The 27715-nt window shown below is 37.7% G+C and overlaps 1 protein-coding gene across 1 annotated transcript in view; it reads right to left on the bottom strand.

The window, feature by feature from the left end:
* The window catches only part of LOC126297757 (src substrate cortactin), a 136059-nt gene that overhangs the window by 91616 nt on the left and 16728 nt on the right, over positions 1-27715 (bottom strand). Inside the window, exon 3 of the mRNA XM_049988932.1 lies at positions 4981-5100. Within this exon, the coding sequence (XP_049844889.1) occupies positions 4981-5100 (120 nt within the window). The remainder of the gene's footprint in view (positions 1-4980; positions 5101-27715) is intronic.

Here is a 27715-nt window from a genome sequence, read left to right as displayed (position 1 = left end):
CCTCTGCTGTTCCTGATCTATATCAATGACCTGGGTGACAATCTGAGCAGTTCTCTTAGATTGTTCGCAGATGATGCTGTAATTTACCGTCTAATAAGGTCATCCGAAGACCAGTATCAGTTTCAAAGCGATTTAGAAAAGATTGCTGTATGGTGTGTCAGTTGGCAGTTGACGCTAAATAATGAAAAGTGTGAGATGATCCACATGAGTTCCAAAAGAAATCCATTGGAATTCAATTACTCGATAAATAGTACAATTCTCAAGGCTGTCAATTCAACTAAGTACCTGGGTGTTAAAATTACGAACAACTTCAGTTGGAAGGACCACATAGATAATATTGTCGGGAAGGTGAGCCAAAGGTTGCGTTTCATTGGCAGGACACTTAGAAGATGCAACAAGTCCACTAAAGAGACAGCTTACACTACACTCATTCGTCCTCTGTTAGAATATTACTGCGCGCTGTGGGATCCTTACCAGGTGGGATTGACGGAGGACATCGAAAGGGTGCAAAAAAGGGCAGCTCGTTTTGTATTATCACGTTATAGGGGAGAGAGTGTGGCAGATATGATACACGAGTTGGGATGGAAGTCATTACAGCATAGACGTTTTTCGTCGCGGCGAGACCTTTTTACGAAATTTCAGTCACCAACTTTCTCTTCCGAATGCGAAAATATTTTGTTGAGCCCAACCTACATAGGTAGGAATGATCATCAAAATAAAATAAGAGAAATCAGAGCTCGAACAGAAAGGTTTAGGTGTTCGTTTTTCCCGCTCGCTGTTCGGGAGTGGAATAGTAGAGAGATAGTATGATTGTGGTTCGATGAACCCTCTGCCAAGCACTTAAATGTGAATTGCAGAGTAGTCATGTAGATGTAGATGTAACCACTGCGCCACCTTGCTCGGTGTTATTAAGACTCAAGTATAAGGGGAAAGGCAGTAAATGAAACAATATGATCGAAAACCTACAAATTTTATTTGTATGCTATATCTGATTTTTACAGCTTCTTGTACTATTGTTCATAATGGACAAACTGATCCCAAGAAGATGGTTGTGTACTGTCTGGGTTGACACATCCATGCCATTTGCCTCCAAATACATAGTGCACAGTTCTATTACATTTTTCTTGCGGTACTTAGGAGTTATAATTTTTAGGCAGCCCTCATCAGCTGGAGTTGTTGGCTGAGGGTGACCACTACAAGGCAGATTTCCAATGTTTTGTGTCTCAGCACTGTGATTGAATGTTCAAATGTTGCCATGGTGTATGCCAACTCCGTTGCCAGGTTTCATACTGAGAACCTTTCTTGGCGTAAAGTGACTTTGTGGGGACAGTCTATATTTGAACTACTTTTTGAGGCATGTTGACAGATTGAACAGTGTACACAGGCCACATTGTCCCATTTATGATTGGACACACAATGTACTCTAGTGAACTGTATGGAAAAAACAAGTTTCCTTTAACACAGTATACTAGTGGCTCTATGCACCATTTTCCTGTGGTCAAAGGTGTGTTGAGTAAGACATTTCCGATCATAAAAACAAACAGTGCTAGACATGAAGGGGTTCACAGCTAAAACAGAAAGTACTTGTGAGATTTCACAAGGCAGAAAAGCAATCAGGTGTTAAAAGATATATGAGACAATGTTTTTACATGTTTGCTTCCCTGCTTATAGCCTATGGTTATAGACTTGTGAAAAAAGCCTTTAATGTTACAGGCAGAACACAAGGAGAAAGACATGGAATGAAAAATGATAAACCTACTGATGATTAAGTAGTCCTTACAGAAAATGGTGGTGATCTTCAGAAAATGGAGACAATGAGAAAAACAAGGAGGAAAATCTGGAATGTTTATCCATGTCACCTACAAAAATTTAATTAAAATAGCACTTGCATATAAAACATGATTATTATTGATGGAAATGTACCAGAGAAATAAGAAGTATTTAGAAAAATAAATGGAATACTAAAATAACACCAACAGGAATTACTCAAAGAAAAAGATTTGTTGAGACAAATGCCCATGTGAAGTGTAGTTACATATTACTCTGAAATATGGACAATAGGGAAGAAAGAGGATATGCATTTGTAAAGCCTCGAAGCATGACAATGGAGACAAATGGGTAAAAGTAAATGGGCAGACAAAGAAAGGAATGATGAATTGACTATGAGAACTAGAGATACAAATACCACCCAGAAAAACATTAAAAACAGGAAAGCAAACTGTGCTGGGCATGTTTTAAAGAAAAACTATTTGCATAAAATTTTCATCGAAGGGAAGACTGATGATTGTGGTAGGAAAGGTGAATGGCCAACTTTGGTTTACTGGAAGAATCCTAGGAAAGTGGGGCTCATCTGTAAAGGAGATCACGTATAGGATCCTAGTGTGACCTCTTCTTGAGTACTGCTCAAGTGTTTGGGATCCATGCCACGTCATATTGAAGAAAGACATTGACGCAATTCAGAGGCAAGCTGCTAGATATGTTACTGGTAGGTTTGAACAACACGCTAGTGTTATGGAGATGCTTCGGGAACTCACATTGGAATTCCTGGAGGGAAGGCTACATTCTTGAGAAAATTGACACTCTTGAGAAAATTTAGAGAACCGGCATTTGAAGCTACTGCAGGATGATTCTGTTGCCTCCAACATACATTCTGCACAAGGGCCACAAAGATAAGATACGAGAAATTAGGTCTCATACAGAGGTATATAGGCAGTCATTTTTCCCTCATTCTATTTGTGAGTGGAACAGGAAATGAAATGACTAATAGTGGTACGGGGTACCCTCTGGCATTCACCATAAGTTGGACTGCGGAGCATCGATGTAGATGTAGATGTGGAATATAGAAGGAAAACAAAGCAAGAGGCAGAAGAAGATATGGCATGATGGATCAAAGTAAAAGAATATCTTAACCAAGAACTGAAGGAAACAACAAAGAATATGACATTGGGGAGGATTAATTTCAGCTTCAGACTATTTTTGACATTTTTATACATTGATGACGATTGTGGTGATGATTAATACTACAGAATACTCTGTTTTTACTTTATTCTAGACTTAAGTGTGTCACTCGCTTGTGCACATTGGAGGTTCACAAACTCAGCCGCAAGCATATCAATTACTCTCTACTAATAATGAGAGATTACAGCACTAAACTGTATAGTGTAGGTTTAGATAGTCACACCTAAACTCTCCCATAGAAATATGGGACAACTGGGTTCCAATCTTCCAATTTATTCAGAACCAAATGACCACTGTCATTAAGCCTGAGACAGGTTAAGTTATGCTGCAACCCTATGTACCAACCATTAGAAAAAACCACATATATTTCTACAAATCCAAGCAAAAATCATTGTCAAATGTGAAACATCATAAGATATGCATCTAGCTGTATGATGAACCTTGTACACCAGTTGGAAACTGCAGACATCAACTAATGTTAGTATCTGCATTAGACAAACATGGTGAAAAGAATGAAAAAGAGTTTTGAGGGATCCCTAGGCCAAATGTGTGGATCCACATAATCTGGACAGAGCTGTTCAACCACCTCTGCATATAAGCATATGTGCAAGTGGATTCAGGCAATTGGTATCTGTTTCTACTCATGCTTTATCCAGTTCAAGTATCATACACTGTATAGCTAATACAGCTGTGGCCTGGAACTTACCTGTGGATTTGTATTTATAACTCTGGTATTGCTGTATTACTGGTTTTGGAGTGTACCTCTCTTCAATCTCTTTAGTTTCCCTGATACCGATGATGATGATGATGATGATATGGTTAGATGTTTACAGCTTGAGCACACAAACTGTGTGCTGGGAAAGACAGTACTGCTGGATTTTTTAACCACTTGAGATGCAGTGTGGCCAGATATCTTCATACCACACTGGACTGTAAACAGTTATATTTACTACTGCGTTTTTTGTATGCCCTAAGTCTACAAATAGTTCGATCAAAATTTCCCTTCAAAAGCACAAAACAGCACAGTGCTGCAGTCATCAGCCAGTGCATAGGCTTTGCATGGCCAGACTGTAGGATTCAATCTAAGAAACTCCGACTGAACACTCAAAACATATCTACACATTTTTCAACTATAAGTCACAGATGTCGATTATTAGTTCCATTTCAGGTAGTAAAAATTGTGATGCATACAGTGAAATTCCTCCGGTTACATCAGTATTTCCATTCAGTGAGAAGATGAGAATGAAATCATACTTACAAAATTTTTGTATCATTGCACTTATTGCCCCCCCCCCCCCCCCCCCCACCTTTTTCCCTTGTTCCACCCAAAGAGTCCTTCACTTCATCACCAGAACAAATATATTTACAAAAGCAGGATGAGTTGGTTATGCAAGGTCGTGAGATGGATGAAAACATGTTGAAACGAACATGTACGTGGGATTTTGCTGCAAACAGGCACTTGCTTGCTGTCACTGAGCACTACTGGAGAAGAAGACCCTATTACACTATCAGATTTGGGAATTCCTATTGGTCGTAATTGAGATGGGCTGTTATTGTGATGTCTACATTTCCGTGACAACCCGCTGCAATATAATGACAAACTGCAAAATAAGACCAATTTTTGACCTAGTTATCAGCATTATAAGTAATAATTATGTTCCAGAAAACAAGCTCTGGATTGAAGAATAAATGGGTTTCTGGCATAGTCATCAATTTTTCAGGCAGTACTTAAAAAACAAGCAAAATAAATATGGTCTGGAAAATGTGTATCTGATGATGCAGTTCTCAAAACAAGACTCTGCTGTGGCTAGTCAGAGGAAAATAAAGGGATGGATCATGCAGCTGAATCTGTTTTTACATTAGCCCAAAATTGGAAGATTCTACCAAACTCATGTCATCCAATTTAACTTGTATTTGGTACCAGTGGGGGGGAAAAAAAAAGGTGCTTCCAATGAAAGGTTAATCAAAGCAGAAAAAAATTTGCAGTCTGTTTTTCTTTTACATGCTGGTATGTAACAGTACCTGTCTTTCTGGACTCCAAACTTTCCTCCATAGCCAAATGCTGCTTTGGGTCCATCTTCCAACTGTCTTTGTTTAAGGACTGCATCTGCCTCCGCAGTTTCTTCACGTAATTTTTTCATACTGTTACAATAAATAAATAAATGCATAAATAATGCTAAAACACTGCATATCAATGTCAGTTAATTACTTAACAATTACTTACTGAGTAATGTGCATCCTATTAACATCAACATTCTGATGCTTATGTGATAATTATTAGTTGTACACAGAACACTGTTTCCACATTATATCAGCACACGGTTGGAATACGATAACTGTCTGCGCAATTAATTTATAGAAACAAACGAGTTTAGCTATTTAGTTTACTGAAGAGCTGGCAGAATAATGAGTACTGTTCTGGAACGGGTGTACTATCTAAAATGTGTTGTTCAGCAGAGTACTCAACAACTCATTTTTCTGGGACTCAGAGAATACACAAGGTCTCCACATCACTGTCTGACCAAATTTTCTGTATCACTACACACTTAGCCCTCAAAATGTATTTTAATAATAATAATAATAATAATAATAATAATAATAATAATAATAATAATAATAATAATATAGTTTTCAATCACAGGGATTTCATAGTCAGCTGTAAAATAACAGCAACCACTAACAGATTTCAGATCTCCAAACAATAGAATAACCACACTCTCCCTTAAATCCAAACTTCATTGAAGTTAGAAATGAAACAGTTAAATTAATAAGGAGCACCAAGAGAAGCTACAGTAAGGACGGACTAAATCTAATAGAGTAAAATTTTAAAAATGGTACACGAAACTGCTATATAACTTTTAAACACTATTGTATCCCAGGTGCTTCCACAGAAGCAATCTTTATCCAAAGTCCTGTCACACAAAAAAATTCATTCCAAGTATTTTCACACAATAAATTCTAATCCTGAGGGCACAATGAATTCTCATCCTAGTGCTCCTGTGCACCAATTATTCTATCTCTGTTTCCATGTTCTCCCCACACAGTTTTCTACCCTCTATGTCCAGCCTGGTCTCCTTACAGGCTGACTCCAGGAAGCTCACTGCTGCCTGCTTTGGGCCCACCCACTCTAGTCACATGAACACACCCATAGGCTGCTCCCATCAGCAGCTGATCACAGGAGGAGGAGGAGCAGGAGGAGGAGGAGACTCTCAGTTACTCTACACGCCACCAGCTGGGATCCAACTTTCTCCACACAGTCGTGAGGGGATTGGCCACCACCTCTCCACTCTTTTGGAGGGGAGGGAGGAGGAGGGGGGAGGGGAGAGATACGCCTCGCATCTACCCACCTAGCAGCCAACAATACATCTGAGAGAAGCAATCACATAACTCGCAGGGGCCAGCCTTCCCGCAGACAGATACGCAACTCGGCCACGACCCGCCTAGCGACCACGCACTGTCCCGAGTGCCAAAAAAGGTTGATGGTCCTATGGACCTATTCTCCTCTGCAGGCCATGTGACTGAAAGTAGTGCCTACGGTATACTGGCATCCGGGCTATATTATTCAGGCTGGCGCATGCGCCACAATAACCGATTCACTCCGAGTGGGCTCCCAGGCCAGGTACTGAACGCAGTGAAATTCCATCAATCGGTAACTCATTTTGGAACCACTGTTACGGCAACAACAATTTCCGAGTCAGTGATCACCTTGTGGACTTGCAAGAATACAGGTCTTTGTTTCATTATTGCTACTCTGGACTCAACTGTGTTCCATCATACTGGAGCTCTGATACTGGACTGTCCTCCTCGGTCTTCAACTTGTACCGAATCTAAGTTTACAATTATCACAGTATTCTTTTGACTGTCCTGTCGGGACTTGAACTTTTGCTAGGGTAGTGCATTGTGTATTTAGCAGTTAGTGGCATTTTCCAATAGTGGTTATTTTCCTAAAGGCCTTCAGTCAGTATTGATGTTTATTCTTTATCCCATAAGTAACTGTTTTGCTCAGGCCTTTGTCTTCCATATAAATAATGCTGTTATTTCTTTTTTTTGTCAAAAAAAAAAAAAAAAGAGAGAGAGGAAAAGAGAGGAGAAGAAGAAGAAGAAGAAGAAGAAAGAAACTTTCTTTTCAATACAGTTCATTCTTATTTAAGAAGATATTGTATTTCTAAAGTAATTAATTCTTACATTGTACTCAACGCATGTCAGAGAAGATGTATCGCTTCTTGTCAATTAAACTTGTCCTACAAAATCTATGTGAGCATTTCTCGTCCGCCAAACTAAGCGGGCAGACACGATAGCTACACTCCGTACAAATACCTTCAGAAAAGTCTTCCTAACATTTAAATTTATATTCGATGTTGAAAAATTTCTCTTCTTTAGAAATACTTTTTTTGCTAGTGCCAGTCTTCATTCTGTATCCTCTCTACTTTAATCATCGTCAGTTATTTTGTTGCCCAATTCTTATTCCTTCTCCCTGAACTTTAACTATCTTTGCAAATTTCTCTTTAGGTTCCTACACAGCTTGCTCAATGTACAGATCAAATAACATGAGGACTAGGCTACAACTGTGTCTCATGCCCTTCTAACTACTGCTTCCCTTTCATGTCCTTCCACTCTCATAACTGGAGACTGATTTCTGTTCAAATTGTAGATAACCTTTGGTTTCCCATATTTTCTCCCTAAATATGGATAAATTAATTTGAACAATATATTCAAGTATTGAAAAGAAAAAAACAAGAAAAAATGTGTCATGAAAAGAACCAGTTCACTTAAGAACAGCCAAAATTAAAATAGCGCATCATTTAATCAATGATATCTATAACAAAAATCAATGTCCATAAATGCCAAGTTCAAATACTATGCAACAGTAAATAGCCCAGAAGTACTTCATGCTGCGGAATGCCTGTTACTGATCATGAAAATGATGATGAAGAAATTGGAAATCACTGAAAGAAGGATATTAAGAAAATATTAGGGCCAATTCAAAACAATTAAGAATTGTGATTTATTAGTATCATAAAAGACATACTTTAAATCATTTGATTCAGATACATCAGATATGTCACAAATTTGTAGTTAAGCTTCGTAATAAACAACTGATGCTAATAACAGACTCTTAATAACAACAGTTTTGCTACAGAAAAAAAGGCTCAGTTCATTCTCCATAAACTCTCCCATTGAATAGTAGCATTTCTTCCACAGGATATCTTGCAATATGATTTTAGAAGACCTGACTTCATATTAAGTATGTTTCTGTCTGTTAATTTGTTATATACTTTCATTCCTATGTATTGTGGAGACTGTGCATGTAATTTCAGTTAGTGTGTGGAAAATATAAAACTCTCTTTGTATCTCATGTTGTAAGTATGTTTAAAATGTTTCTTGTCAAATATTTTCTGTCTGTGGAGTAATGCGAATATAATTTCATAAAAGGAGGGAACAGTAAGTGTTTGTAGATTCAAAATCAGGGGCAAAAAGTTCTTTTTGTTGAGTAGTGTACACTTTCTGGCAACCTTCTTCTGCAGCTTCAGTATCCGTGAAACTCTATTTGAAAACTATACCATACATAATGACAGATTTAATACAACTATAACACGCTATTTCTTTTAATACAGTAACACTGAATTTACACATTTATAAAAAAAAACTGCAGATTTAATTAAGAAGCGATGAATTGCTTTTTTAATCATATTCAAAGAATGGACCATAATAGGCACATAAGAAAATTATGCAGTTATGTAGCCAAATTGAAAATGACTGACTTAGCGATCAAAGGAGAACAAGAAAAAACTCAAAATCGATCATGAAGACATCCAAGTACATGCCTCACTTAAAGCAAAGTTACAAAATTGTGTAAGTATTCCAGAAAAGGCTAAACGGAAGATTAGTGCAGCATGGTCTGAAGTAAAAAGAGAACAACACTACGAAGGAATGAAGTAAATGTGGAGGGGAAGGAAGGAAAGAAACAACAGAAATTAATGTAGTTCAGTAGTAACACAGTTATGTAGTTATGAAATTAATGTAGTCCATAGTGGTGCATAAAAGATGAACGAGAGAACTGAAAACAGGTTAAAATGACTTGGACACAAAAAGAGAATGAAAGTTGGAAGAATACCAAAATGAATGGTGGAGGCCATATTTGTGGGCAAGAGCAAGACCTACAGCAAGACTCATCAGACACAAGTTTAAGAAGAAAGAATCGGGACTGGAACAAAACACTTATGGAAGAAGAATGGTGGAAAAACAGAGGAAAATGGAGAAGCACAATAAACGTGCTAACCTAGCCTGATGTTGGATAACAGGGGAATAAGCACAAAGTAGCTGATGAAATACACTGATGTACAAAAATTAAGGATGAAAGTAACTTTCACATGATGTGTTAGTGTCAAGTAAGATTGATGAAACATGAACCATACATAGAAAGAACTACTACAGCGCACTAAAGAAGGCAACTGAAAGAAATACACGATACAGACAGAAATGACACTTCTATTCAAAGACAATAATTGCACATGGAAGTCACCACAATTTATGATATTACCCTGATCATTACAAATGATGGGACACGGTAAGAAGTTCTTGTGGCACGGTGATCCATTCCTCCACCAGCGTGGTAGAAAACTGCTGGGTGGTCATTGGAGAGTGTGGACACATTGCAATACATCTCACCAATGCACCCACACATGCTCGATGGGATTTAAATCAGGGGAATGAGCAGGCAAGTCCTTTTGCCAAATATCCTCTCATTCCGAGAGCTGCTCCACCTGCACAGTTTGATGTGGCCATGCGCTATCATCCATAAAAATAAAGTCAGAGACAAATGCACCCTTGAAAAGATGTGAATGGAGAAGGAGTACAGTGTCACAGTATGTTGACCGGTGAGTACACCATGTTCAAAGATTTGGATTTCAATATGCCCACGCAAAACTGTGCCTCCCAACAACATAAAAGGACGACCACCAAAACGGTGATGTTCGACAGTGTTTCTGGGTGGATTACACGTTCCCACCTCTCGCAACATGAGGGTATGTCAAGAATCACCACCCAGACTGAATCTGTCTTCATCCAAGAAGAGCACACGACTCCACTACTTGTTGGTTGGCAGTCATCTGCTGCTGTAGCTGACCACGGTCAACCAACTCCCCTCCTTCGGGCAGCAGTGCCTGTGGTCCGTAATGCTCTCCGTGCACATTAAACAAAGCTGTGAGCAATCCCAAACTCTTGGGCTACACCATCAAACTTTGTCTTTCTTCCAGTATCCTGACGATTCTTCCTTGTGTGAAGTCATCCGAATGTTGTCTCTGGGCCATACTGTAATGAAAAACACCACCACAATGCACTGTAACTGCCCACTGATTGACAAGTGCTGTCTTCTACTGTCCTTTCAACTGCCTCATGTTGCAGGGACAGCCCTATTTGGTGTTATAGTCATGCTGACCTCACACAATGTGACATCCAACTTCCTGTACATGACTGGGAAACCTCTGGCAACATGCTCCTGCACTTTTGTACATTCCCATCTACTAGTTAATATTTTATAATACTTTACCTATCTCATCCTTAAGTTTTACAGATAATGATTATAGTTTGAGCACTGAATACATTTGGGTTCATTAGCAACTTAAAAAACCTTTTTTTGGTCACTCAAATCATTCAGTCAGTCTACTTTGATAGCTGTGGTAAATGCTCAACTGCCAGTAGGATCACTAAAGATGGCATATGTACATCAGACTTCTACATTGATTATTAAAATATCTGAGCTTTATGTCCACTATAGAAATGTCCCATCATTTAACGATGGCCAAAGCAATTTATGTACACGGAGAAATCTAAACACTGTGGCCATTTGATAAACTTGCACAATAGTAAAGATAGAACAGTGCTTATTTAACTGAAAACATCAACTGCATCTTTACATCATCTGGATGATGTTTCTAGGATTAGAAGATCAAAGATTGGAGATCAAGCATTAGCCATAAAAACACACCCTTGGCCATACCCAATGCCCATATAACAAAAAACACAAAGGATGTAAATACTGGCAATGAAAGCCTTCACTGTATGATCCATGATAAATAAGTTTATAAGTCTCATTCAAAGGATGAGATTGTATCAATCTTTTACCAATGTTTTGTGTGATATTGAACATCTCTTGATGGCTAATTTTTTTCACTGAAGTTAAAATCTGCTGGGTTGTTAGGTCACGTCATATTTCATCAAATGGTCAATGTTTTGACACCTCTCCTAGGATCTTCTTCAGGCTCTTATGGTGTCCACTGTAGACTGAGCATTGTCAGAGACAAGTGTCACATCCTATTATAAAGAGAAGTTTTCCTGCACTTGTGTTGGAGAAGTGGGACTAATGTATAAAAATCTTGTGGCTACCATTGGTGGGCCATCATCATTGGATACTAAGGGAAGTATTCCTGCACTAATGCCAAAGAAGGGGGTTATTGGCTAAAACTCTTGTGGCTACTGTTGTTGGGCTAACATCATTGGTTCGAAAGGGATTTTTCCCACACTTACACTGAAGAAGAGTTGTTGGTTAAAATTTCCCCTGCTGCTATTGGTGGGCCATCATCATTGGCTAGAAGTGAAATGGGCAGAATTAGAGACAAGGAATGTTTATCCAAAATATTGCTGTCCAGAAAGGCTTCCAGGACACTGTACTGTTCATACGCCATGACTGGAGATTAACTTCCTTGATGGCAGGAAACCACAATGACAAAAGCCTACAGTCATCCTCTCTATTGAAGTTACGTGTGAATACAGAGTTAAAGATTAATATTTCTATTATTTACCCCATTCCCTTAAATGGCACAAAATGCATATACTACATTCTATATTTATAGATTTATTTATTCCTATTCAAGAATTCATCTATGGTATAGAAGGAGTTGTCAAGGAAATATGATTTCAATTTATTTTTGAAGCTATTACTGCTGTCTGTCAGACACCTTATTTCACCTGGTAATTTGTCGAAAATTTTTATAGCAGCATATTTTACCCCTTTCTGTGCCAAAGATAGTGTAAGTCTTCCTTTTTTCTCATGGATGTCACTGTTATTTTTAAACTGGTCCATGTTGTTGAGAACAAATTTCATTAGTGAGTAGATGTATTGTGAGGCTGTTGTAAGAATTCCCAATCTTTAAAAAAGATGCCTACAAGATGTGCAACTATGAACCCCACACATTATTCTAACCACTTTCTTTTGAGCAGTGAATACTTTTTGTCTAAATGTTGAGCTACCCCAAAATATTATCCCGTATGACGTCAGAGAATGAAAGTATGCAAAGCATGTTAGCTTAGTAATGTCTATATCCTCAAAAATGGCAATTACTCTGATCGCAAAAGTTGCTGAACCTAGTCACTTTAGGAGATTCAAAAATGAATTTTCCAATTAAGATTCTCATCTACAAGTACATGCAAAAACTTAGTATGCTCTACCCTGTCCACTGACTTCTGTTGATGTGTTATATTTATTGAAGGAACTGTGCTTTTTCCAGCACAAAAATAGATGTACTGTATTTTTTCAAAGTTTAGAGCAAGCCCATTTGCAGAAAACCAATTAATGACTTTTCCAAAGACCTTATTTTGTATCATTTTCAATTGGAATTTATTTTACTGGATTAATAATGATGCTTGTATCATCAGCAAACAGTGTCAGTTCAGCTTCCTGTTTCAGATTATAAGAAGAGAGGTCATTCACATATATCAAGGACATAAGGGGACCCATGGTTGAACCCTGTGGAACACCTGATGTAATTTCACCCCAGTTAGATGAAGTGGAAAACTTATTTAAATCACTTGACCCATATAAGGAAACTTTTTGCTTCCTGTTCTGTAGGTATGACTTAAACCACTCATATGCTATTCCATTTATACCACAGAATTGTAATTTCTGTAACATAATGTCATGGTTCACACAATCAAATGCTTTGATCAAGTCACAGAAAATTCCTATTGGTAACATTTTACTATTTAAAGACTCTATTATGTGGACAGTCAAATTGTAAATTGCTGTCTCAGTGGAACAGCACTTTTGAAATCCAAACTAACCGGCACGGTAGCTCAGCGTATTCGGTCAGAGGGTTAGCTGCCATTTGTAATAAAAAAAACTGAGTTAACCGATCAAGAACGAACTTAAAACGGATGTCTTATGACGTCCACCCCAAACAGATGCAACGAACAAAAGAGAACAAAATGAGATTGAAAAACTGTGATTTACTAAGTATCCCATTACTGTTGAGATGTCTGACTACTCGAGTACATTACTTTCTCAAAGATTTTTGAGAATGCTGTAAGCAAGGATACTGGCCAATTATTATCGACATCTGTGGTGTCCCCTTTTTGTTGAGAGGCCCGACAATGGCATATTTTAACCAGTTTTGGAAAATACCTTGAGTTAGTGATGCATTACATGTGTTACTCAAAACATCAGCTCTAATTGCTCCACATTGTTTTAATGTCTTATTAGAGATGTCATCTACTCCAACAGAACAATTATTTTTCAGAGATTTAATAATTTTACTTATTTCACAAGAGGTTGTTAGGTGAAACTTAATCTGACTAATTTTTTTCAAAACAGACTCTTCAATGGCTTTTTCTTTTGAACTGTTCTCGCCAATGTTTCCTCCTACACTTAAGAAATCATTGTTAAATACATTAGCTACTTGTGTACTGTTGGTTAGGATGGTCTCATTCTCTTTAACAGTAATACTACCTACCCCAGTAGTTACTTTTACTGTCTCCCGTCTACCAACATTCCATATTGATTTCATTTTATTGCCAGAGTTGTTAATTTCTTCTCTTATATACATATTTTTTGATTTCCTTACAACTTTTCTCAGTATGTTACAATATTTTTATAGTGTGAAACTACTTCTGGGTCTTTACTAGTTCTTGCTGTCTCATATAGTTTTCTTTTTCTTTCTGAAGACACTTTAATACCTGTAGTAATCCATGGTTCATTTGAAAAGTGTGTGGTGTTACATTTAGTAATTTCCTTTGGGAAACAATGTTCAAAGAGGGATATAAATTTATCAAAAAATATGTTGCACTTATCATTAGCATTTGGCTCATTATATACATCTCCCCAATTAACTTTTCTTAAGCTTTCTATGAAGTGCTGTATAGATACCGGGTTGAGCGACCTCTCACTTTTACTTAATGGTTTCTGAACTGTACACACTGTTATGTTTTGTAAGTTAACCAGTTGTGCGTCATGGTCTGACAATCCATTTACCACAGGGAAAGCAAGTATTTGTTTTACATCCCCTTTCTGTACAAATACATTATCTATTAGCATGCTACTGTCCTGAGCTATACGTGTAGGGAAATTGATTACTGATTCTAAGTTATATGTTGTTAATAACACTTCTAGTTCACTTTTCCTATCAGAATTACTTAGAAAGTTTACATTGAAATCACCACAGATTAATAACTTCTTCTTGTCTGACAGACAGCATAATAGGGAGGCAAACTTTTTTATGAACAGCTCCCAGTCTCCTGATGGGGACCTGTACACTGTTGCTAATATCAATACTACATTATCTAGCTGAAGTTCACATGCACAAACCTCAAAGTGCTGATCAAAACAAAATTTGCTTACTTTTACAGTTTTGCATTTATACGCTTGTTTTATGAAAATGGCAACTCCTCCTTTATCCATCGTAGATCTACAAGTGTAGGATGCTAAATTATACCCACTTATACTGACACTATCCATGCCCACAGTTACATGGTGTTCAGACAGACAGAGTATACCAATCTCATTCTTATTTTTGAGATCATCTAAACACACTAATAGCTCATCTACTTTATTTTTTATTCCCCTGATATTTTGATGAAGTATGTTGATATTGCCCTTAGCTATACCCCTATTAACTGTACATGGAGTTTCTTTTATTCTATTTATCTTGATTGTCATCTGTGTGGACTTCGGCTTTAACCTAAAAAATCTGTCTGCCTGGACCCATTAACCACAGGATCATCCCTCGTGTGACTGTGGACCCCCTTACAGTTTCTGCTAATAGAGAAGCTAACTTACTTTTCCCCATCCTGTTCAGGTTCACGCCATGTGTAGAGTATCCCCATGTATGAATAACATTTACTGGAACAACACTTACGTGAGATTTTGCCACTGTCTAGAGCATCCTGTTCAGCTCAGTGTTAACATGCCTTACAGCAGTGTTTACCCAGGGCTGATCATGGCGCTGAAAGACCTGCACAAACCCTACATTGTGTACTCAGTATCTGCTCCTATTTTATCCAGGTCACTCCTAATAGTGTATCTTGGATTCATAGCCAGGCTGTTTCCTGCTCCCCGAACTATAATTACCTGATCTTCCTTCTCAAAGTCCCTGCATAGCTGATCTAAGTTTTCTGTCACCTGGCTAAGGCTAGCACTTGGTTTCACAAAACTTGTGACCTGGTAACCTGCACCTAATTTCTCTTGAAGCAGCTGGCCCACACCCGTCCCATGACTGCTGCCTATAAGCAGAATTCTTCTTTTCCAATTCTGGTTTGATCCTGACCTTTCTTTTTTCTTTAAGCTAATACTCTGCTTCAACCTGCTTTCCACTACATCTGGATGGAGCCCTTCCTCCACTTCAGATAGCAAGCCAAACTGATCTCTAATTGAATTTCTAGAGTTTTTACAACTGTTTCTCTTTTTCGCCCTTTGCTTGCTACCTTTTCCCAGTTCCCAGTCTCTTTTTCCTCCTTTAACCTACATAATTCCAAGTTCGTGTTTTCTAATTCAGCCTTAAGAGCACAATTTTTTGCCCACTGTTCCGAGATTTTTCTGTCCTTTCTACATAATCTACACTGCCATGGAAGAGCCTCATTTTCTGCCCTTGTTTCCTCGCTAATACATTCGCCCCAATGAAACCATAACTTACAGTCTACGCAGAACACCCCCTCTTTCAAAATTCTACAGCAACCACCACAATTGTTAAACATGGTTTGATGTACCTATATACACTTTGCTGCAGCCACACATTATTTCATAGAGGCAATCAACTGTCATACGTTTTCCATTGGAGAAAGTCTTTTATTTTGGTTTGACTAAAGTGGTCTGAATACCCTTTTTCTTTAGAATTCAGCTTCAGTGATCAGTGGCCCCAGAAACAAACAATAACAGAGTGAGACGGCAGTTCCTCGTTATTTCTATTAGCAAAATTAATATTTCACTTAAAAGCCATGTCTATAGACAAACTGTGACAGCCACTGGACTTCAAAGTCTTCTTTAAAAAATCCAGCTCTAATTCCAAGCTGTTGTGGAAGACACGTAAAGACAGTGTGTTGAGCACTGCTTGTGTCTGGGCTGGGTAAAGGTGCAAAGTGGCATCTCAATACTTATTTGTGTTGGTTGGCTTCCTATATACTCTTGTGTCCTAGTGTGTTGTCAGATCTTTCATACACCAACACATCTAGGAGCGGGAGACCAATCTCACTTTCAACCTCCAAGACAAATTTGGGATGAATTGCAGTTAAGAAGTATGGAACCCATGAAGCTCCTCTTTGCTGTGTGGCCATATAACAAACGTATCATCCACATAGCAGATTCAACAGGAAGTCTTCAAAGGAGCACTACTTAATACCTGTTGCTCAAAATAATCCATAAAAATGTCAGCTGCTACTGTTCGACAAGGGTGAGCTCATAACAAAACCATCAGTCTGTTCAAAGGAGCACTACTTAATGCCTGTTGCTCAAAATAATCTATCTCATCATCATACTTAAAATAGCTCATCAAAGACATAAATTAATTAAGTCATAAACATCTGGTGCAACTTTCTCCCTTATGATCTCCATTGTATCTGATACTGGGATGTTTGTAAATAGCGATGTCACATCGAAGCTAACAAAAATGTCACTTGCTGATATCTTCACCATGCTTATAATTTCTAAGAAAGTTTTGAATCTTTTACAAAAGTATTTGCTTTTCCAACGACATGTTTTCCAGACAAAAGACTTGCTAAAACGTAAGTTTATGAGTTAATCTCATTCACTATAGATCTCGAAGGAACTGATTCTTTGTGTATCTTGGGTAGTCCACACATTCTGGGTGAGACAGGTATTTGAGCTGATGGATTCTTTGTAATAAGAGCTACCCACTTTGGACTCTGATATCAAATTTTTCACTTTCTGAATGATTCTGTTTGTCAGATCATTTTTAAACTTTCAGTACAAAGAGTAAGCTAATAGTTGTTTCATCTTGTCATGGTCTTCCAAAATGTTCATAAGAACTTCATCATTCCCCTTATCTCTTGTGTTCATTAAAAGCTTTCCTTTCTTGTGCCGATATGCTGCTTTTGGGTGGTTTCAATTTTTGTAGAATTCTCAACACATCTTGTCTCACTTCTTTGACCTGCAATTTCAAGATGAAACAAGGAGTGTAGTTGCGAAATTCAGAACTTTGCCCAGAACTGAGACATCTGCATCATTGAGTACCCCTGATGGGAGATTCACTGCTACTCATTTCAGATACACAATGTTGTCTTTCTTGTGTAGTTTATCTGTTAGTTTCTCAAATTTCTCTTTCTGTTTCATAGCACTGAAATGTGGAAATCTTGCCGAATGATTAATCGTTATACTGTCCAATTTTCCCAGTCCTGAAGCGAGAGAGTTGTTGCCAGTGGAAAATGAAAAGCAACAAAAATGAAGCTGAAATAATTAAAGTCTTTGCACATTTGCTGGATTCTTTCATGAAGTTTGGCTTGCCCTTTGGTAAATCCTCCTGGCTTTCATTGTCTGCACGTGTTCACTAATTCTGGATAATTTGAGGATTACATCATTATCACAACAACAGGAAAGAGAAGACCAATCACTCAGTAATTTACTTCTTCTTCTGCACAGGTTCTCCAATCTTCTGTGGGTGGTAGGAACATCATGCACATACAAGCATTTTATGTTAGTTTGCATGCTTTCGTGTCTGTTATCACTATCCAGTGATGATGACCCACCGATTGTAGCCATAAGATTTTTATCCAATAATCCCACATTTCCAGCACAAGCACGTGAACACGTCTGTTTATAAAAGAAGGCGACATTGGTCTCTGACAGTGCTCAGTCTACAGGGGACGCCATAAGATCCTGAAGAAGTTCCCAGCAGAGATGTCAAAGTGTCAATTGTCTGATGAAATATAATGTGTCCTAACAACACAGAAGATTTTACCTTAAGGCACAAAAGCCTGCAGACTTACTTAAACTTCTTCCATGTCAGGAAATAAAAAGCAGGCCAAGACAACTGAATCCTGAAAACAGGAAATAAATAGATTACCAAAGTCTACAAAGAAGTATTGGATTACTCAGGAAACAAATATCTCTTGTAAGATAAAAAGGAAGTTGTATGTCTCAGTCAGAAACAGCTCTGATGCTGATGCTGTATTCATTACAAGATATACCGCAAAATATTGCAGATAGTAATACTCATATCAAAGCAAATGCATTGCAGGAAGATGATAATCTCCTCAGATAGCAAATAAATACAATATGGTATATAATGAAGGAGGAGACTGACAGAACCAGAGATGAAGAGCAAACAGCATTAGGAGTAAATGATACATTGGTGAAATGTGTGTGCAGTGTTACAAATCTATTTAACAAGCATTACATAACTGTTACTGAAGAGGTGAAGTTGTCACGTTCACTAGATGCTATTATGGAATATCTCAGAACAGTCATTACACACAACTTCAATAATATGACCCTCACTACATCAGCAAAAGTAATGCCCACTATAAAACATGTAAAATTAAATTATTTTAGTAGTTATGATAAAATATCAACAAAGTTAATTAAAGACTGTGCTTCTGAGTTTGGTAACATATTAAGTTATTTGTGTAATGAGTCATTTATCAGTGGAACATTTCCTGATTGGCTGAAATGTGCTAAACTTAAATGTTTGTTTAAGAATGGAGATAAAAGAAATACCACCACATTTCCATCCACTTTCACTTTTGCCAGCATTGTCAAAAATTTTAGAAAAGTAATACACAGTCAGTTTTTTAACTGTTTGGCCACCAATAATAAATTGCCAAAGTCATAGTACAGATATTCGGATATTGAGAAGGCTAGATACACATACAGTGATAAGGTATAAGGGGCACTCAAATAAAAATAAGACAGGTGGAAAAAGTAGGTAAACTGTTTATTATCCCAAAAGTAAATCTCATAACTGTTAACATATTTATCACACTTTGAGAAGATATAGTCAATGCCTTCACAGAAAAACATTTGTGGTTGCCTACAGAATCACAATTCTATCCAGGCGTGCACCTCTTCTCATTTTCATTTGACTGACCCTTATACTTAATTCATTGGACAATAAGTTACAGACTACTGGTATATTTTGTGATGTGTTGAAGGCATCTGACTGTGTTAATCACAATATCCTTTTAAGTAAATTAGAATATTGGGGCATAACAGGAAATGCTGGAAAATGATTCAAATCCTAGATCTCGACAGTAAAAAAAAAAGGCTGTCATACGAAAGACACATGTATTAAGCATTCAGCTATGATCCAACTGGGAACTAATTATATGTGGTGTCCCACAAGGTTCCATCTTAGTGCTCTTACTTTTTCTTGTATATATTAGTGACCTTTAATCAGTAACATTACCAGATGTCAAGTTGCTTTGTTTGCAGACAACACAAACATTGCAATAAATAGCAAATCTAGTCTTAGAAAGTTCAGTTTATGAAATTTTCATGGACATTAATAAATGGTTCCTAGTCAATTCTTCACCACAAACTCTTTGGAGGAAAAAAAAACAACAAAAAAGAAAACACTATATTCAGATCAGGACTTTTAAGAGTTTTTGTCCGAGTAAATGCCTAAAATATGATGACAAGCAGATAAATAAAGTTGGCAGTGTTAAATTCTTGGGATTACAACTTGATAATAAATTCAACTGGAAGGAATACACCACAGAACTGCTAAAACACATAAGCAACTCTCTATCTGCAATGCAAATTTTGCCAGCCATTGGTGGTACAAAAATAAAAGAGCTTGCATACTTTGCTTACTTACATTCTATAATGTTATATGGGATTATTTTTGGGGTAACTCATCAAGCCCAGCTAGGGTTCTCCATGCCTAAAAATATGTAATATGAATCATTTGTGGTGTGAACTCAAGAATGCCCAGCAGAGGCCTATTTAAGGAACTGGGGACACTAACTATTGCTTCCCAATACAGTTATTCCTTAACAAATTAGTCATTACAAATATATCTCTTTTTCAAACCAACAATTCATTTCACTGCTAAGAGTATCCTACAACTTCCACATCGCTGGCAACGGGTTATACACAATGCTGTGACTACTTTGAAAGTCAGTAAAACTTTGAAACATGTATCTATTTTGTACGAGCTGTAAATAAATAGTTGCCACTATTAAAGTTCCAACCCTCGTATTAATGTTCCTTCCCCAGATCGCAAGTGAAATGACCTTTGTGGATGTGGAATAAGTCAAAAAATCTTAAATATATTTTCGTTTAAAAGGTAATAACAAAACATGAAAATATTCAATATACTGACGAGTATATGACAATTTGTTGCCTATAGTTGCCACGCATTACCTAGAAAAACCATTTCAAAATACTTATTTACAATAATCACATTACGGCATTGAATTTGTATAGAAGTCATACTGTACATAATACTCATGTTATTTTATATGAGGGTGATTTAAATATAAACAGTAATTGTGCCATTGTCCTGCACAAGCAAATCCAAGCAGGATGGTTTAGTGGGAGTGGGGAGAGGGGGATTGTAAATTGGTACGATAGGGAGAGGGAACCAGCTTGGTTTGCTGCTGCACTCTGTTCTGGCCTCAGTACAGCCATGAGTGAACAAGAGGTTCCTTTGTCTGTTGTGCTGTGTATTATGATGAAGTTTTTAACCCTTGAAGGAGTTAAACCCTCAGAGATTTTAACTCATTTGAAGGCACAGTTTGGGGACACTGTACTATCCCAGAACTGAGTTTTTACTCGGGCCATAGAGTTTAAGGGTGGCTGAAAAAAGTGTACAGAATGAGGGTCCTACTAGTTGTCCAAGGTCAAGCCTCACATATGACAGCGTCTGTGCTGTTCAAAAGCTTATTATAGGTGATCACTGATACAGTGTTGAAGAAATCACAGCAGAAGTGGGTATCAGCATTGCAAATACTCATGCCATTAACAGTGAACAGTTTGGCTTTAGAAAAATTAATGCTTGATGGGTTCCAAAATCGTTAATGGAACGAAGAAGAAGAAGAAGAAGAAGAAGAAGAAGAAGAAGAAGAAGAAACAGGTCTGGTTGAAAATCCGTGAGAGACTTCTGAATTGATTCTGGCTAGAAGGGGAGAATTTTTTGAAGTATATCATCACATGTGATGAGACATGGGTCCATTATTACACTTGAGAATCGAAAATGACGAGTAAGGAGTGGTGAAGAAAGGAGGAAGCCTGCCCCGTGAAGGCCAAAACCCACCTCTTTATGCGGAAAATTCTTGTGACTGTGTTTCTTGACTACAGAGGAGTGTTAACATTGATATCTTCATGACTGATGTATGGTGAATGCAGCTAACTACTACTAGTCATTAATGTCAGCAAAAACTGTCTCCTGAAACAAAAGATCAGGAATGCACATCAGAGATGTCATCCATTTCTATGACAATGCTAAGCCACACATTGTGAGTTTCAGAAGGGACAGATTGGAGGCTATGCACTGGGAAACCACCGAACACCATCCCTAGAGTCCAGATTTGACACTCCCCCCCTCGCGGACTACTTTTTTTTTAATCCATGAAAGAATTATTTGGAGGGTAACGATTCGAAAACAGAAGATGTCAAGAAGCATGTGCACAATTAGTTGATGACGCACCCTCAGACTTTTTATGAACAAGGCTTTTTGTGAATTAATTGCTGGCAAAAGTATGTAGTGTGTGCAGGACGCTATGCTGGATTCAGTTGTGTAAATGATTGACCAATAACTGTATAACAAATGATAACTATTTATGTATGAATCACCCTCATATTATTAATATTGTATTTTCATCAATCAGTTCTGCTAAGAAATTCATCAATGAAGTGGAAGGAATTGGCCACGCATAAATTGTTTAGGCCTATCGTAAACTGAACTTTATTGGTAGTTAAAATTCTTATAGCTGCTGGAAATTTATTGAAAATGTGTGTTTCTGAATAATGGATGCAATTCCAAACTGAAGTAAATGACTTTATATCTTCGTGAATATTATTCTTATTTCTAAGATTGATTCCAAGAAATGAATTGTAGGTTTGAAAAAAGAGATGTATTTGTAATGACTAATTTGTTAAGGAATAACTACATTGGGAAGCAATAGTTAGTGCCCCCAGTTCCTTAAATAGGCCTCTGCTGGGCATTCTTGAGTTCACACCACAAAGATTTGGTCAGTAAAACTTTGAAACATATATCTATTTTGTACAAGCTGTAAATAAATAGTTGCCACTATTAAAGTTCCAACCCTCGCATATCTGTTTTCTTTGTAAATATTTATTGTGCATTCTTCTTTTCTTGCAAGTTTTACATCCTGGAGGATCTCCTCGCTATAGATCCACTGGAATGAAAGCTAATCTAAGTCAAGTGAACTGAATCTGAAAAGTGGGGAATATCCTCAAGAAAAACTTTGATATCAAACTTGGACATGAAAAAACTAATATATTAATCACACTGGAAAAGGATCTTTCTTGTAATCTGCTGTGCACTTTTTTCTTTCATTTCTGCAGTAAAAAATTTCTATACAGATGTGTGGCAGTCACCTTTCACTAGAAAATCAATGTAATCATATCACAAACATTCTGGAAAAAAGTCTTTGAAGTAGATTCATGACTGCATGGCATTCCTTGGTTGTGTGTTTAACCTGTTTGCCTACAAATATGGATACAGACACTATGACAGGTCTATTTATGGCAATAAGATGACAGGAGTAGCTGCCATTATATTATGAATGATAATAGTTCTTTTGTAGTCTAATGCTTTACTAGGAGTATTTGTATTAGAAGTGTGATGACAACAGATGGTACTGTGTGTGTTTGTGAAACCAACTCACGCTGCAAGTGCAGCTATTTATAGCCATACTTTGTAATCTTCAGAAATCATACCACCTTATCCACAGGAAGTAAAAGCCAAACAAATTCACTATTTTATAAATTAATTTTTTTTTGAAAAAGAGATTGTAGTGATTCAAGTCATGGCCAAGGCAATCATGGTGGATTTTTTTGGAGTAAGGGAAATACAATATGGTAGACTACAAAACATATTTATGCAGCCAAGCATGTGAAAGGTCATACAAAGAAAGAGAGACCAGAACTATGATGGCACAGCAGACAATTATAATAAACACATTTGAAGGATCAAATCTGAAATAGATTCCACATGTCTACAATGCCACGGGCAAAGTTCTTTAGAACTCCCAGTTGTAAGTAAATTTTGTCACACTATCATCCAAACTCCACCAAAAAAGAAATGAACTTTTTATCAGCCAAAATATTAAATCAGGCTGTTGCTGATTCTTTAAATCATAAAGAATGTCAGTTTCCTGATGCAGCTAATGGTTTAAAATGCACTTTGTTCTCAGATTTCTTGTTTCAGAAACAAGGAAAACTTCCTTTCAGGGCACATAAAAGAAAAGTAACTCACATACTACTTTTTGATGGAACGAAGTAATTGACAAAATGCACAACCTTCTCCAAGTTTTTACAGACTACTATGGACTCCCCAGAAATATATCATCATCATCATCATCATCATCATCATCATCATCATCATCATCATCATCTAAGACCGATTATGCCTTTCAGCGTGCAGTCTGGAGCATAGCCCCCTTATAAAATTCCTCCATGATCCCCTATTCAGTGCTAACATTGGTGTCTGTTCTGATGTTAGACCTATTACTTCAAAATCATTCTTAACCGAATCCTGGTACCTTCTCCTTGGTCTGCCCCGACTCCTCCTACCCTCTACTGCTGAACCCATGAGTCTCTTGAGTAACCTTGTTTCTCTCATGCGTGTAACATGACCCCACCATCTAAGCCTGTTCATCCTGACTGCTACATCTATAGAGTTCATTCTCAGTTTTTCTTTGATTTCCTCACTGTGCACACCCTCTTGCCATTGTTCCCATCTACTAGTACCTGCAATCATCCTAGCTACTTTCATATCCGTGACCTCAAACCTTGTTGATAAGGTAACCTGAATCCACCCAGCATTCGCTCCCATACAACAAAGTTGGTCGAAAGATAGAACGGTGCACACATAACATAGTCTTGGTACTGACTTCCTTCTTGCAGAAGAGAGTAGATCGTAGCTGAGCGCTCACTGCATTAGCTTTGCTACACCTCGCTTCCAGTTCTTTCACTATGTTGCCATCCTGTGAGAATATGCATCCTAAAGTACTTGAACCCGTCCACCTGTTCTAACTTTGTTCCTCCTATTTAGCACTCAATCCGTTTATATTTCTTTCCCACTGACATTACTTTCGTTTTGGAGATGCTAATCTTCATACCATAGTCCTTACATTTCTGATCTACCGTATTTACTCGAATCTAAGCCGCACTCGAATCTAAGCTGCACCTGAAAAATGAGACTCGAAATCAAGGAAAAAAAATTTTCCCGAATCTTAAGCCGCACCTGAAATTTGAGACTCGAAATTCAAGGGGAGAGAAAAGTTTTAGGCCATCTCCAAATTGAAACAAAGTTGGTCTATTGTAATATGAGACACAATTTAGGTCGAATGAATGACAATACAGCTACAGTAGTTTGGTTCGAGTCGTAAGCTTAGCAGTTAAGGTTTACCAAGTAGCCATTGCTATGCGTCGGGCGCTCCGTCCGTATTTATCCAGGTACCCTTCCTTTTTCACGTGCTTCACCTGGTTTGAATTGATTGCTTATTTTCCTTTGATCTGATGAGCGCTGTTTTCTTTGTTATAGGTGTATACGTCATTCTAAGCTGAAAATGCATTATTGTACTGTGTCATGCATTGTTTGTTGCATTCTGATAGTGCATGTTTACAGCCTGTCACCGTTCGCGGCATGATTTGCTTTTGTGCGCGCTACCGCCTCTTACAAGAAAAAAAAAAAAAGAAAGGAATCGTCTCATTAGCGAAACAATGGCATGAGACTGCTATTTGTTGTTACTTACACTACTGCTCTCTTTGATAATGAACAACAAGAACCAAATAATAGACTGCGTATGATAGATGATGTTCCGAACGAAAGTTTAGCAAAAATTTTTCTCCGTTTGAAAATCTTTGCAGGCGCCTCTTTAGTTCATTACATTCTGATAGTGCGTGTTTACGGCCTGTCATCTTAGATTTAAAAATCTAGTCAATTGCCGTTCTTCATTTCTGACTTTATCACTAGTAGGCATAAGACTAATACGAATATAAACATGACATGATATGTATATTCTTCCACGTTTGCTGTTGTCTCGATCTAGTTTCATAGTTTATTAGGAGGACAGGATTTAAATGAGATAGCAGCAAACACGAAACAATACATGGCAAAATGTTTACATTTGTATTATTCTTATGGTGAAGAGAATACTGCATGTGATTCACAATTCATAAAAGTTCCTATTAGCAACCATCTCTTCTCACAGGTAGGAAAAAATTCAGAACGTAGAGTTGGCCATATTGACAAACATCCCTAACAGTCTTGCCAGTCGGATTTTTGTAGTACGTTGAAATGCTGCTACATTCGAAGATGAAAAATATGGAATTTGTATTTACTTCATTGGATAATGTACCAAAATGCAGTGCTCGAAACTCGGGGCGGAGGAAAAAAGCTCGTCTTCCACCCCTTTTTTTTAAAATTTATTTACTGACACAGAGGTTTTGGTGCCAGTATTTATCTTTGTGCCTACAAAGCATGCCTGTGTAGCGCTACATATATTCGACGGCAGAAGTTAGTTGTGGCGGCACCCACCTACATTTTTCAGAACTCCCACTTGCTTTGCACTCGATTCTGAGCCACATACGGTTTTTTGGATTACAAAAACCGGAAATAAAGTGCAGCTTAGATTCAAGTAAATACGGTAGCTCTGAAATATTACATTGCAAACTTTCAATCGAATCTGCCATCACAACTAAGTCATCCGCATATGCAAGACTGCTTATTTTGTGTTCACATATCTTGATCTCACCCAGCCAGTCTATTGTTTTCAACATATGATCCATAAATAACATGAACAACAGTGGATACAGGTTGCAGCCTTGTCTTACCCCTGAAACTACTCTGAACCATGAACTCAATTTACCGTCAACCCTAACTGCTGCTTGACTATCCATGTAAAGACCTTTAATTGCTTGCAAAAGTTTGCCTCCTATTCCATAATCTCGTAGAACAGACAATAACTTCTTCCTAGGAACCCGGTCATATGCCTTTTCTAGATCTTTAAAGCATAGATACAGTTCCCTGTTCCATTCATAACACTTCTCCATTATTTGCCGTAAGCTAAAGATATTATGCTGACAACCTCTAAGAGGCCTAAACCCACACTGATTTTCATCCAAGTGGTCCTCAACTAATACTCGCACTTTCCTTTTAACAATACCTGATAAGATTTTACCCACAACGCTGATTAAAGAGAGACCTCTGTAGTTGTTACAATCTTTTCTGTTTCCATGTTTAAAGATTGGTGTGATTACTGCTTTTGTCCAGTCTGATGGAACCTGTCCCGACTCCCAGGCCATTTCAATTATCCTGTGTAGCCATTTAAGACCTGACATTCCACTGTATTTGATGAGTTCCGACTTAATTTCATCCACCCCAGATGCTTTATTGCACTGCAATCTATTGATCATTTTCTCCACTTCCTCAAATGTGATCCTGTTTCCATCATCATTCCTATCCCATTCTACCTCGAAATCTGAAACATTACTGATCGTATTTTCACCTACATTGAGCAACTCTTCAAAATATTCCCTCCATCTACCCAAGGCATCCACAGGATTCACCAGCAGTTTTCCTGACCTGTCCAAAATACTTGTCATTTCCTTCTTACCTCCCTTTCGAAGACTGCTAATTACACTCCAGAATGCTTTTCCAGCAGGTTGACCCATAGTCTCCAACCTGTCTCCAAAGTCTTCCCAAGATTTCTTCTTGGATGCTGCAATTATCTGTTTGGCTTTGTTTCTTTCTTCAACATAACTTTCTCCGTCTACCTGAGTTCTAGTATGTAGCTATTTTTGATACGCCTTCTTTTTCCTTTTACAGGCTGCCTTGACTGTGTCATTCCACCAAGCTGTTTGCTTCATCCTACTTTTACACACTACTGTTCCAAGACATTCTTTAGCCACTTCTAGTACTGTGTCCCTGTACCTTGTCCATTCCTTTTCCAATGACTGTAATTGACTACATTCAACTAACTGGTACCTTTCTGAGATCGCTGTTATGTACTTGTGCCTGATTTCCTTATCCTGAAGTTTCTCCACTCTTATCATCCTACATATGGACATGACCTCCTGCACTTTTGGCCTCGCAATCCCAATTTCACTGCAGAAATATAACATGATAAACTAAAAAATATATAGAAAGTTATCTCAAAACTGCCTGAAAGGTTCAATTTCACAACTGCTTGAAAGGTATCAAAGAGTATATGTTCCACGCGAAAATTTTTGCACTGATGGAAGTCTCACTAAAAATTTAAACAACAGGCTTTCAAATGTCCAGTAAAACTCATTGAACACAGCTAGAATTAAGTGTACAGGGCTATGTCAATTTAAATAAAATCT

Source organism: Schistocerca gregaria, chromosome X, assembly GCF_023897955.1.
Source record: "Schistocerca gregaria isolate iqSchGreg1 chromosome X, iqSchGreg1.2, whole genome shotgun sequence".
Lineage (NCBI taxonomy): Eukaryota > Metazoa > Arthropoda > Insecta > Orthoptera > Acrididae > Schistocerca > Schistocerca gregaria.
Note: the sequence above shows the minus strand (reverse complement) of the source record. Positions and strands in the feature narration are given on the sequence as shown.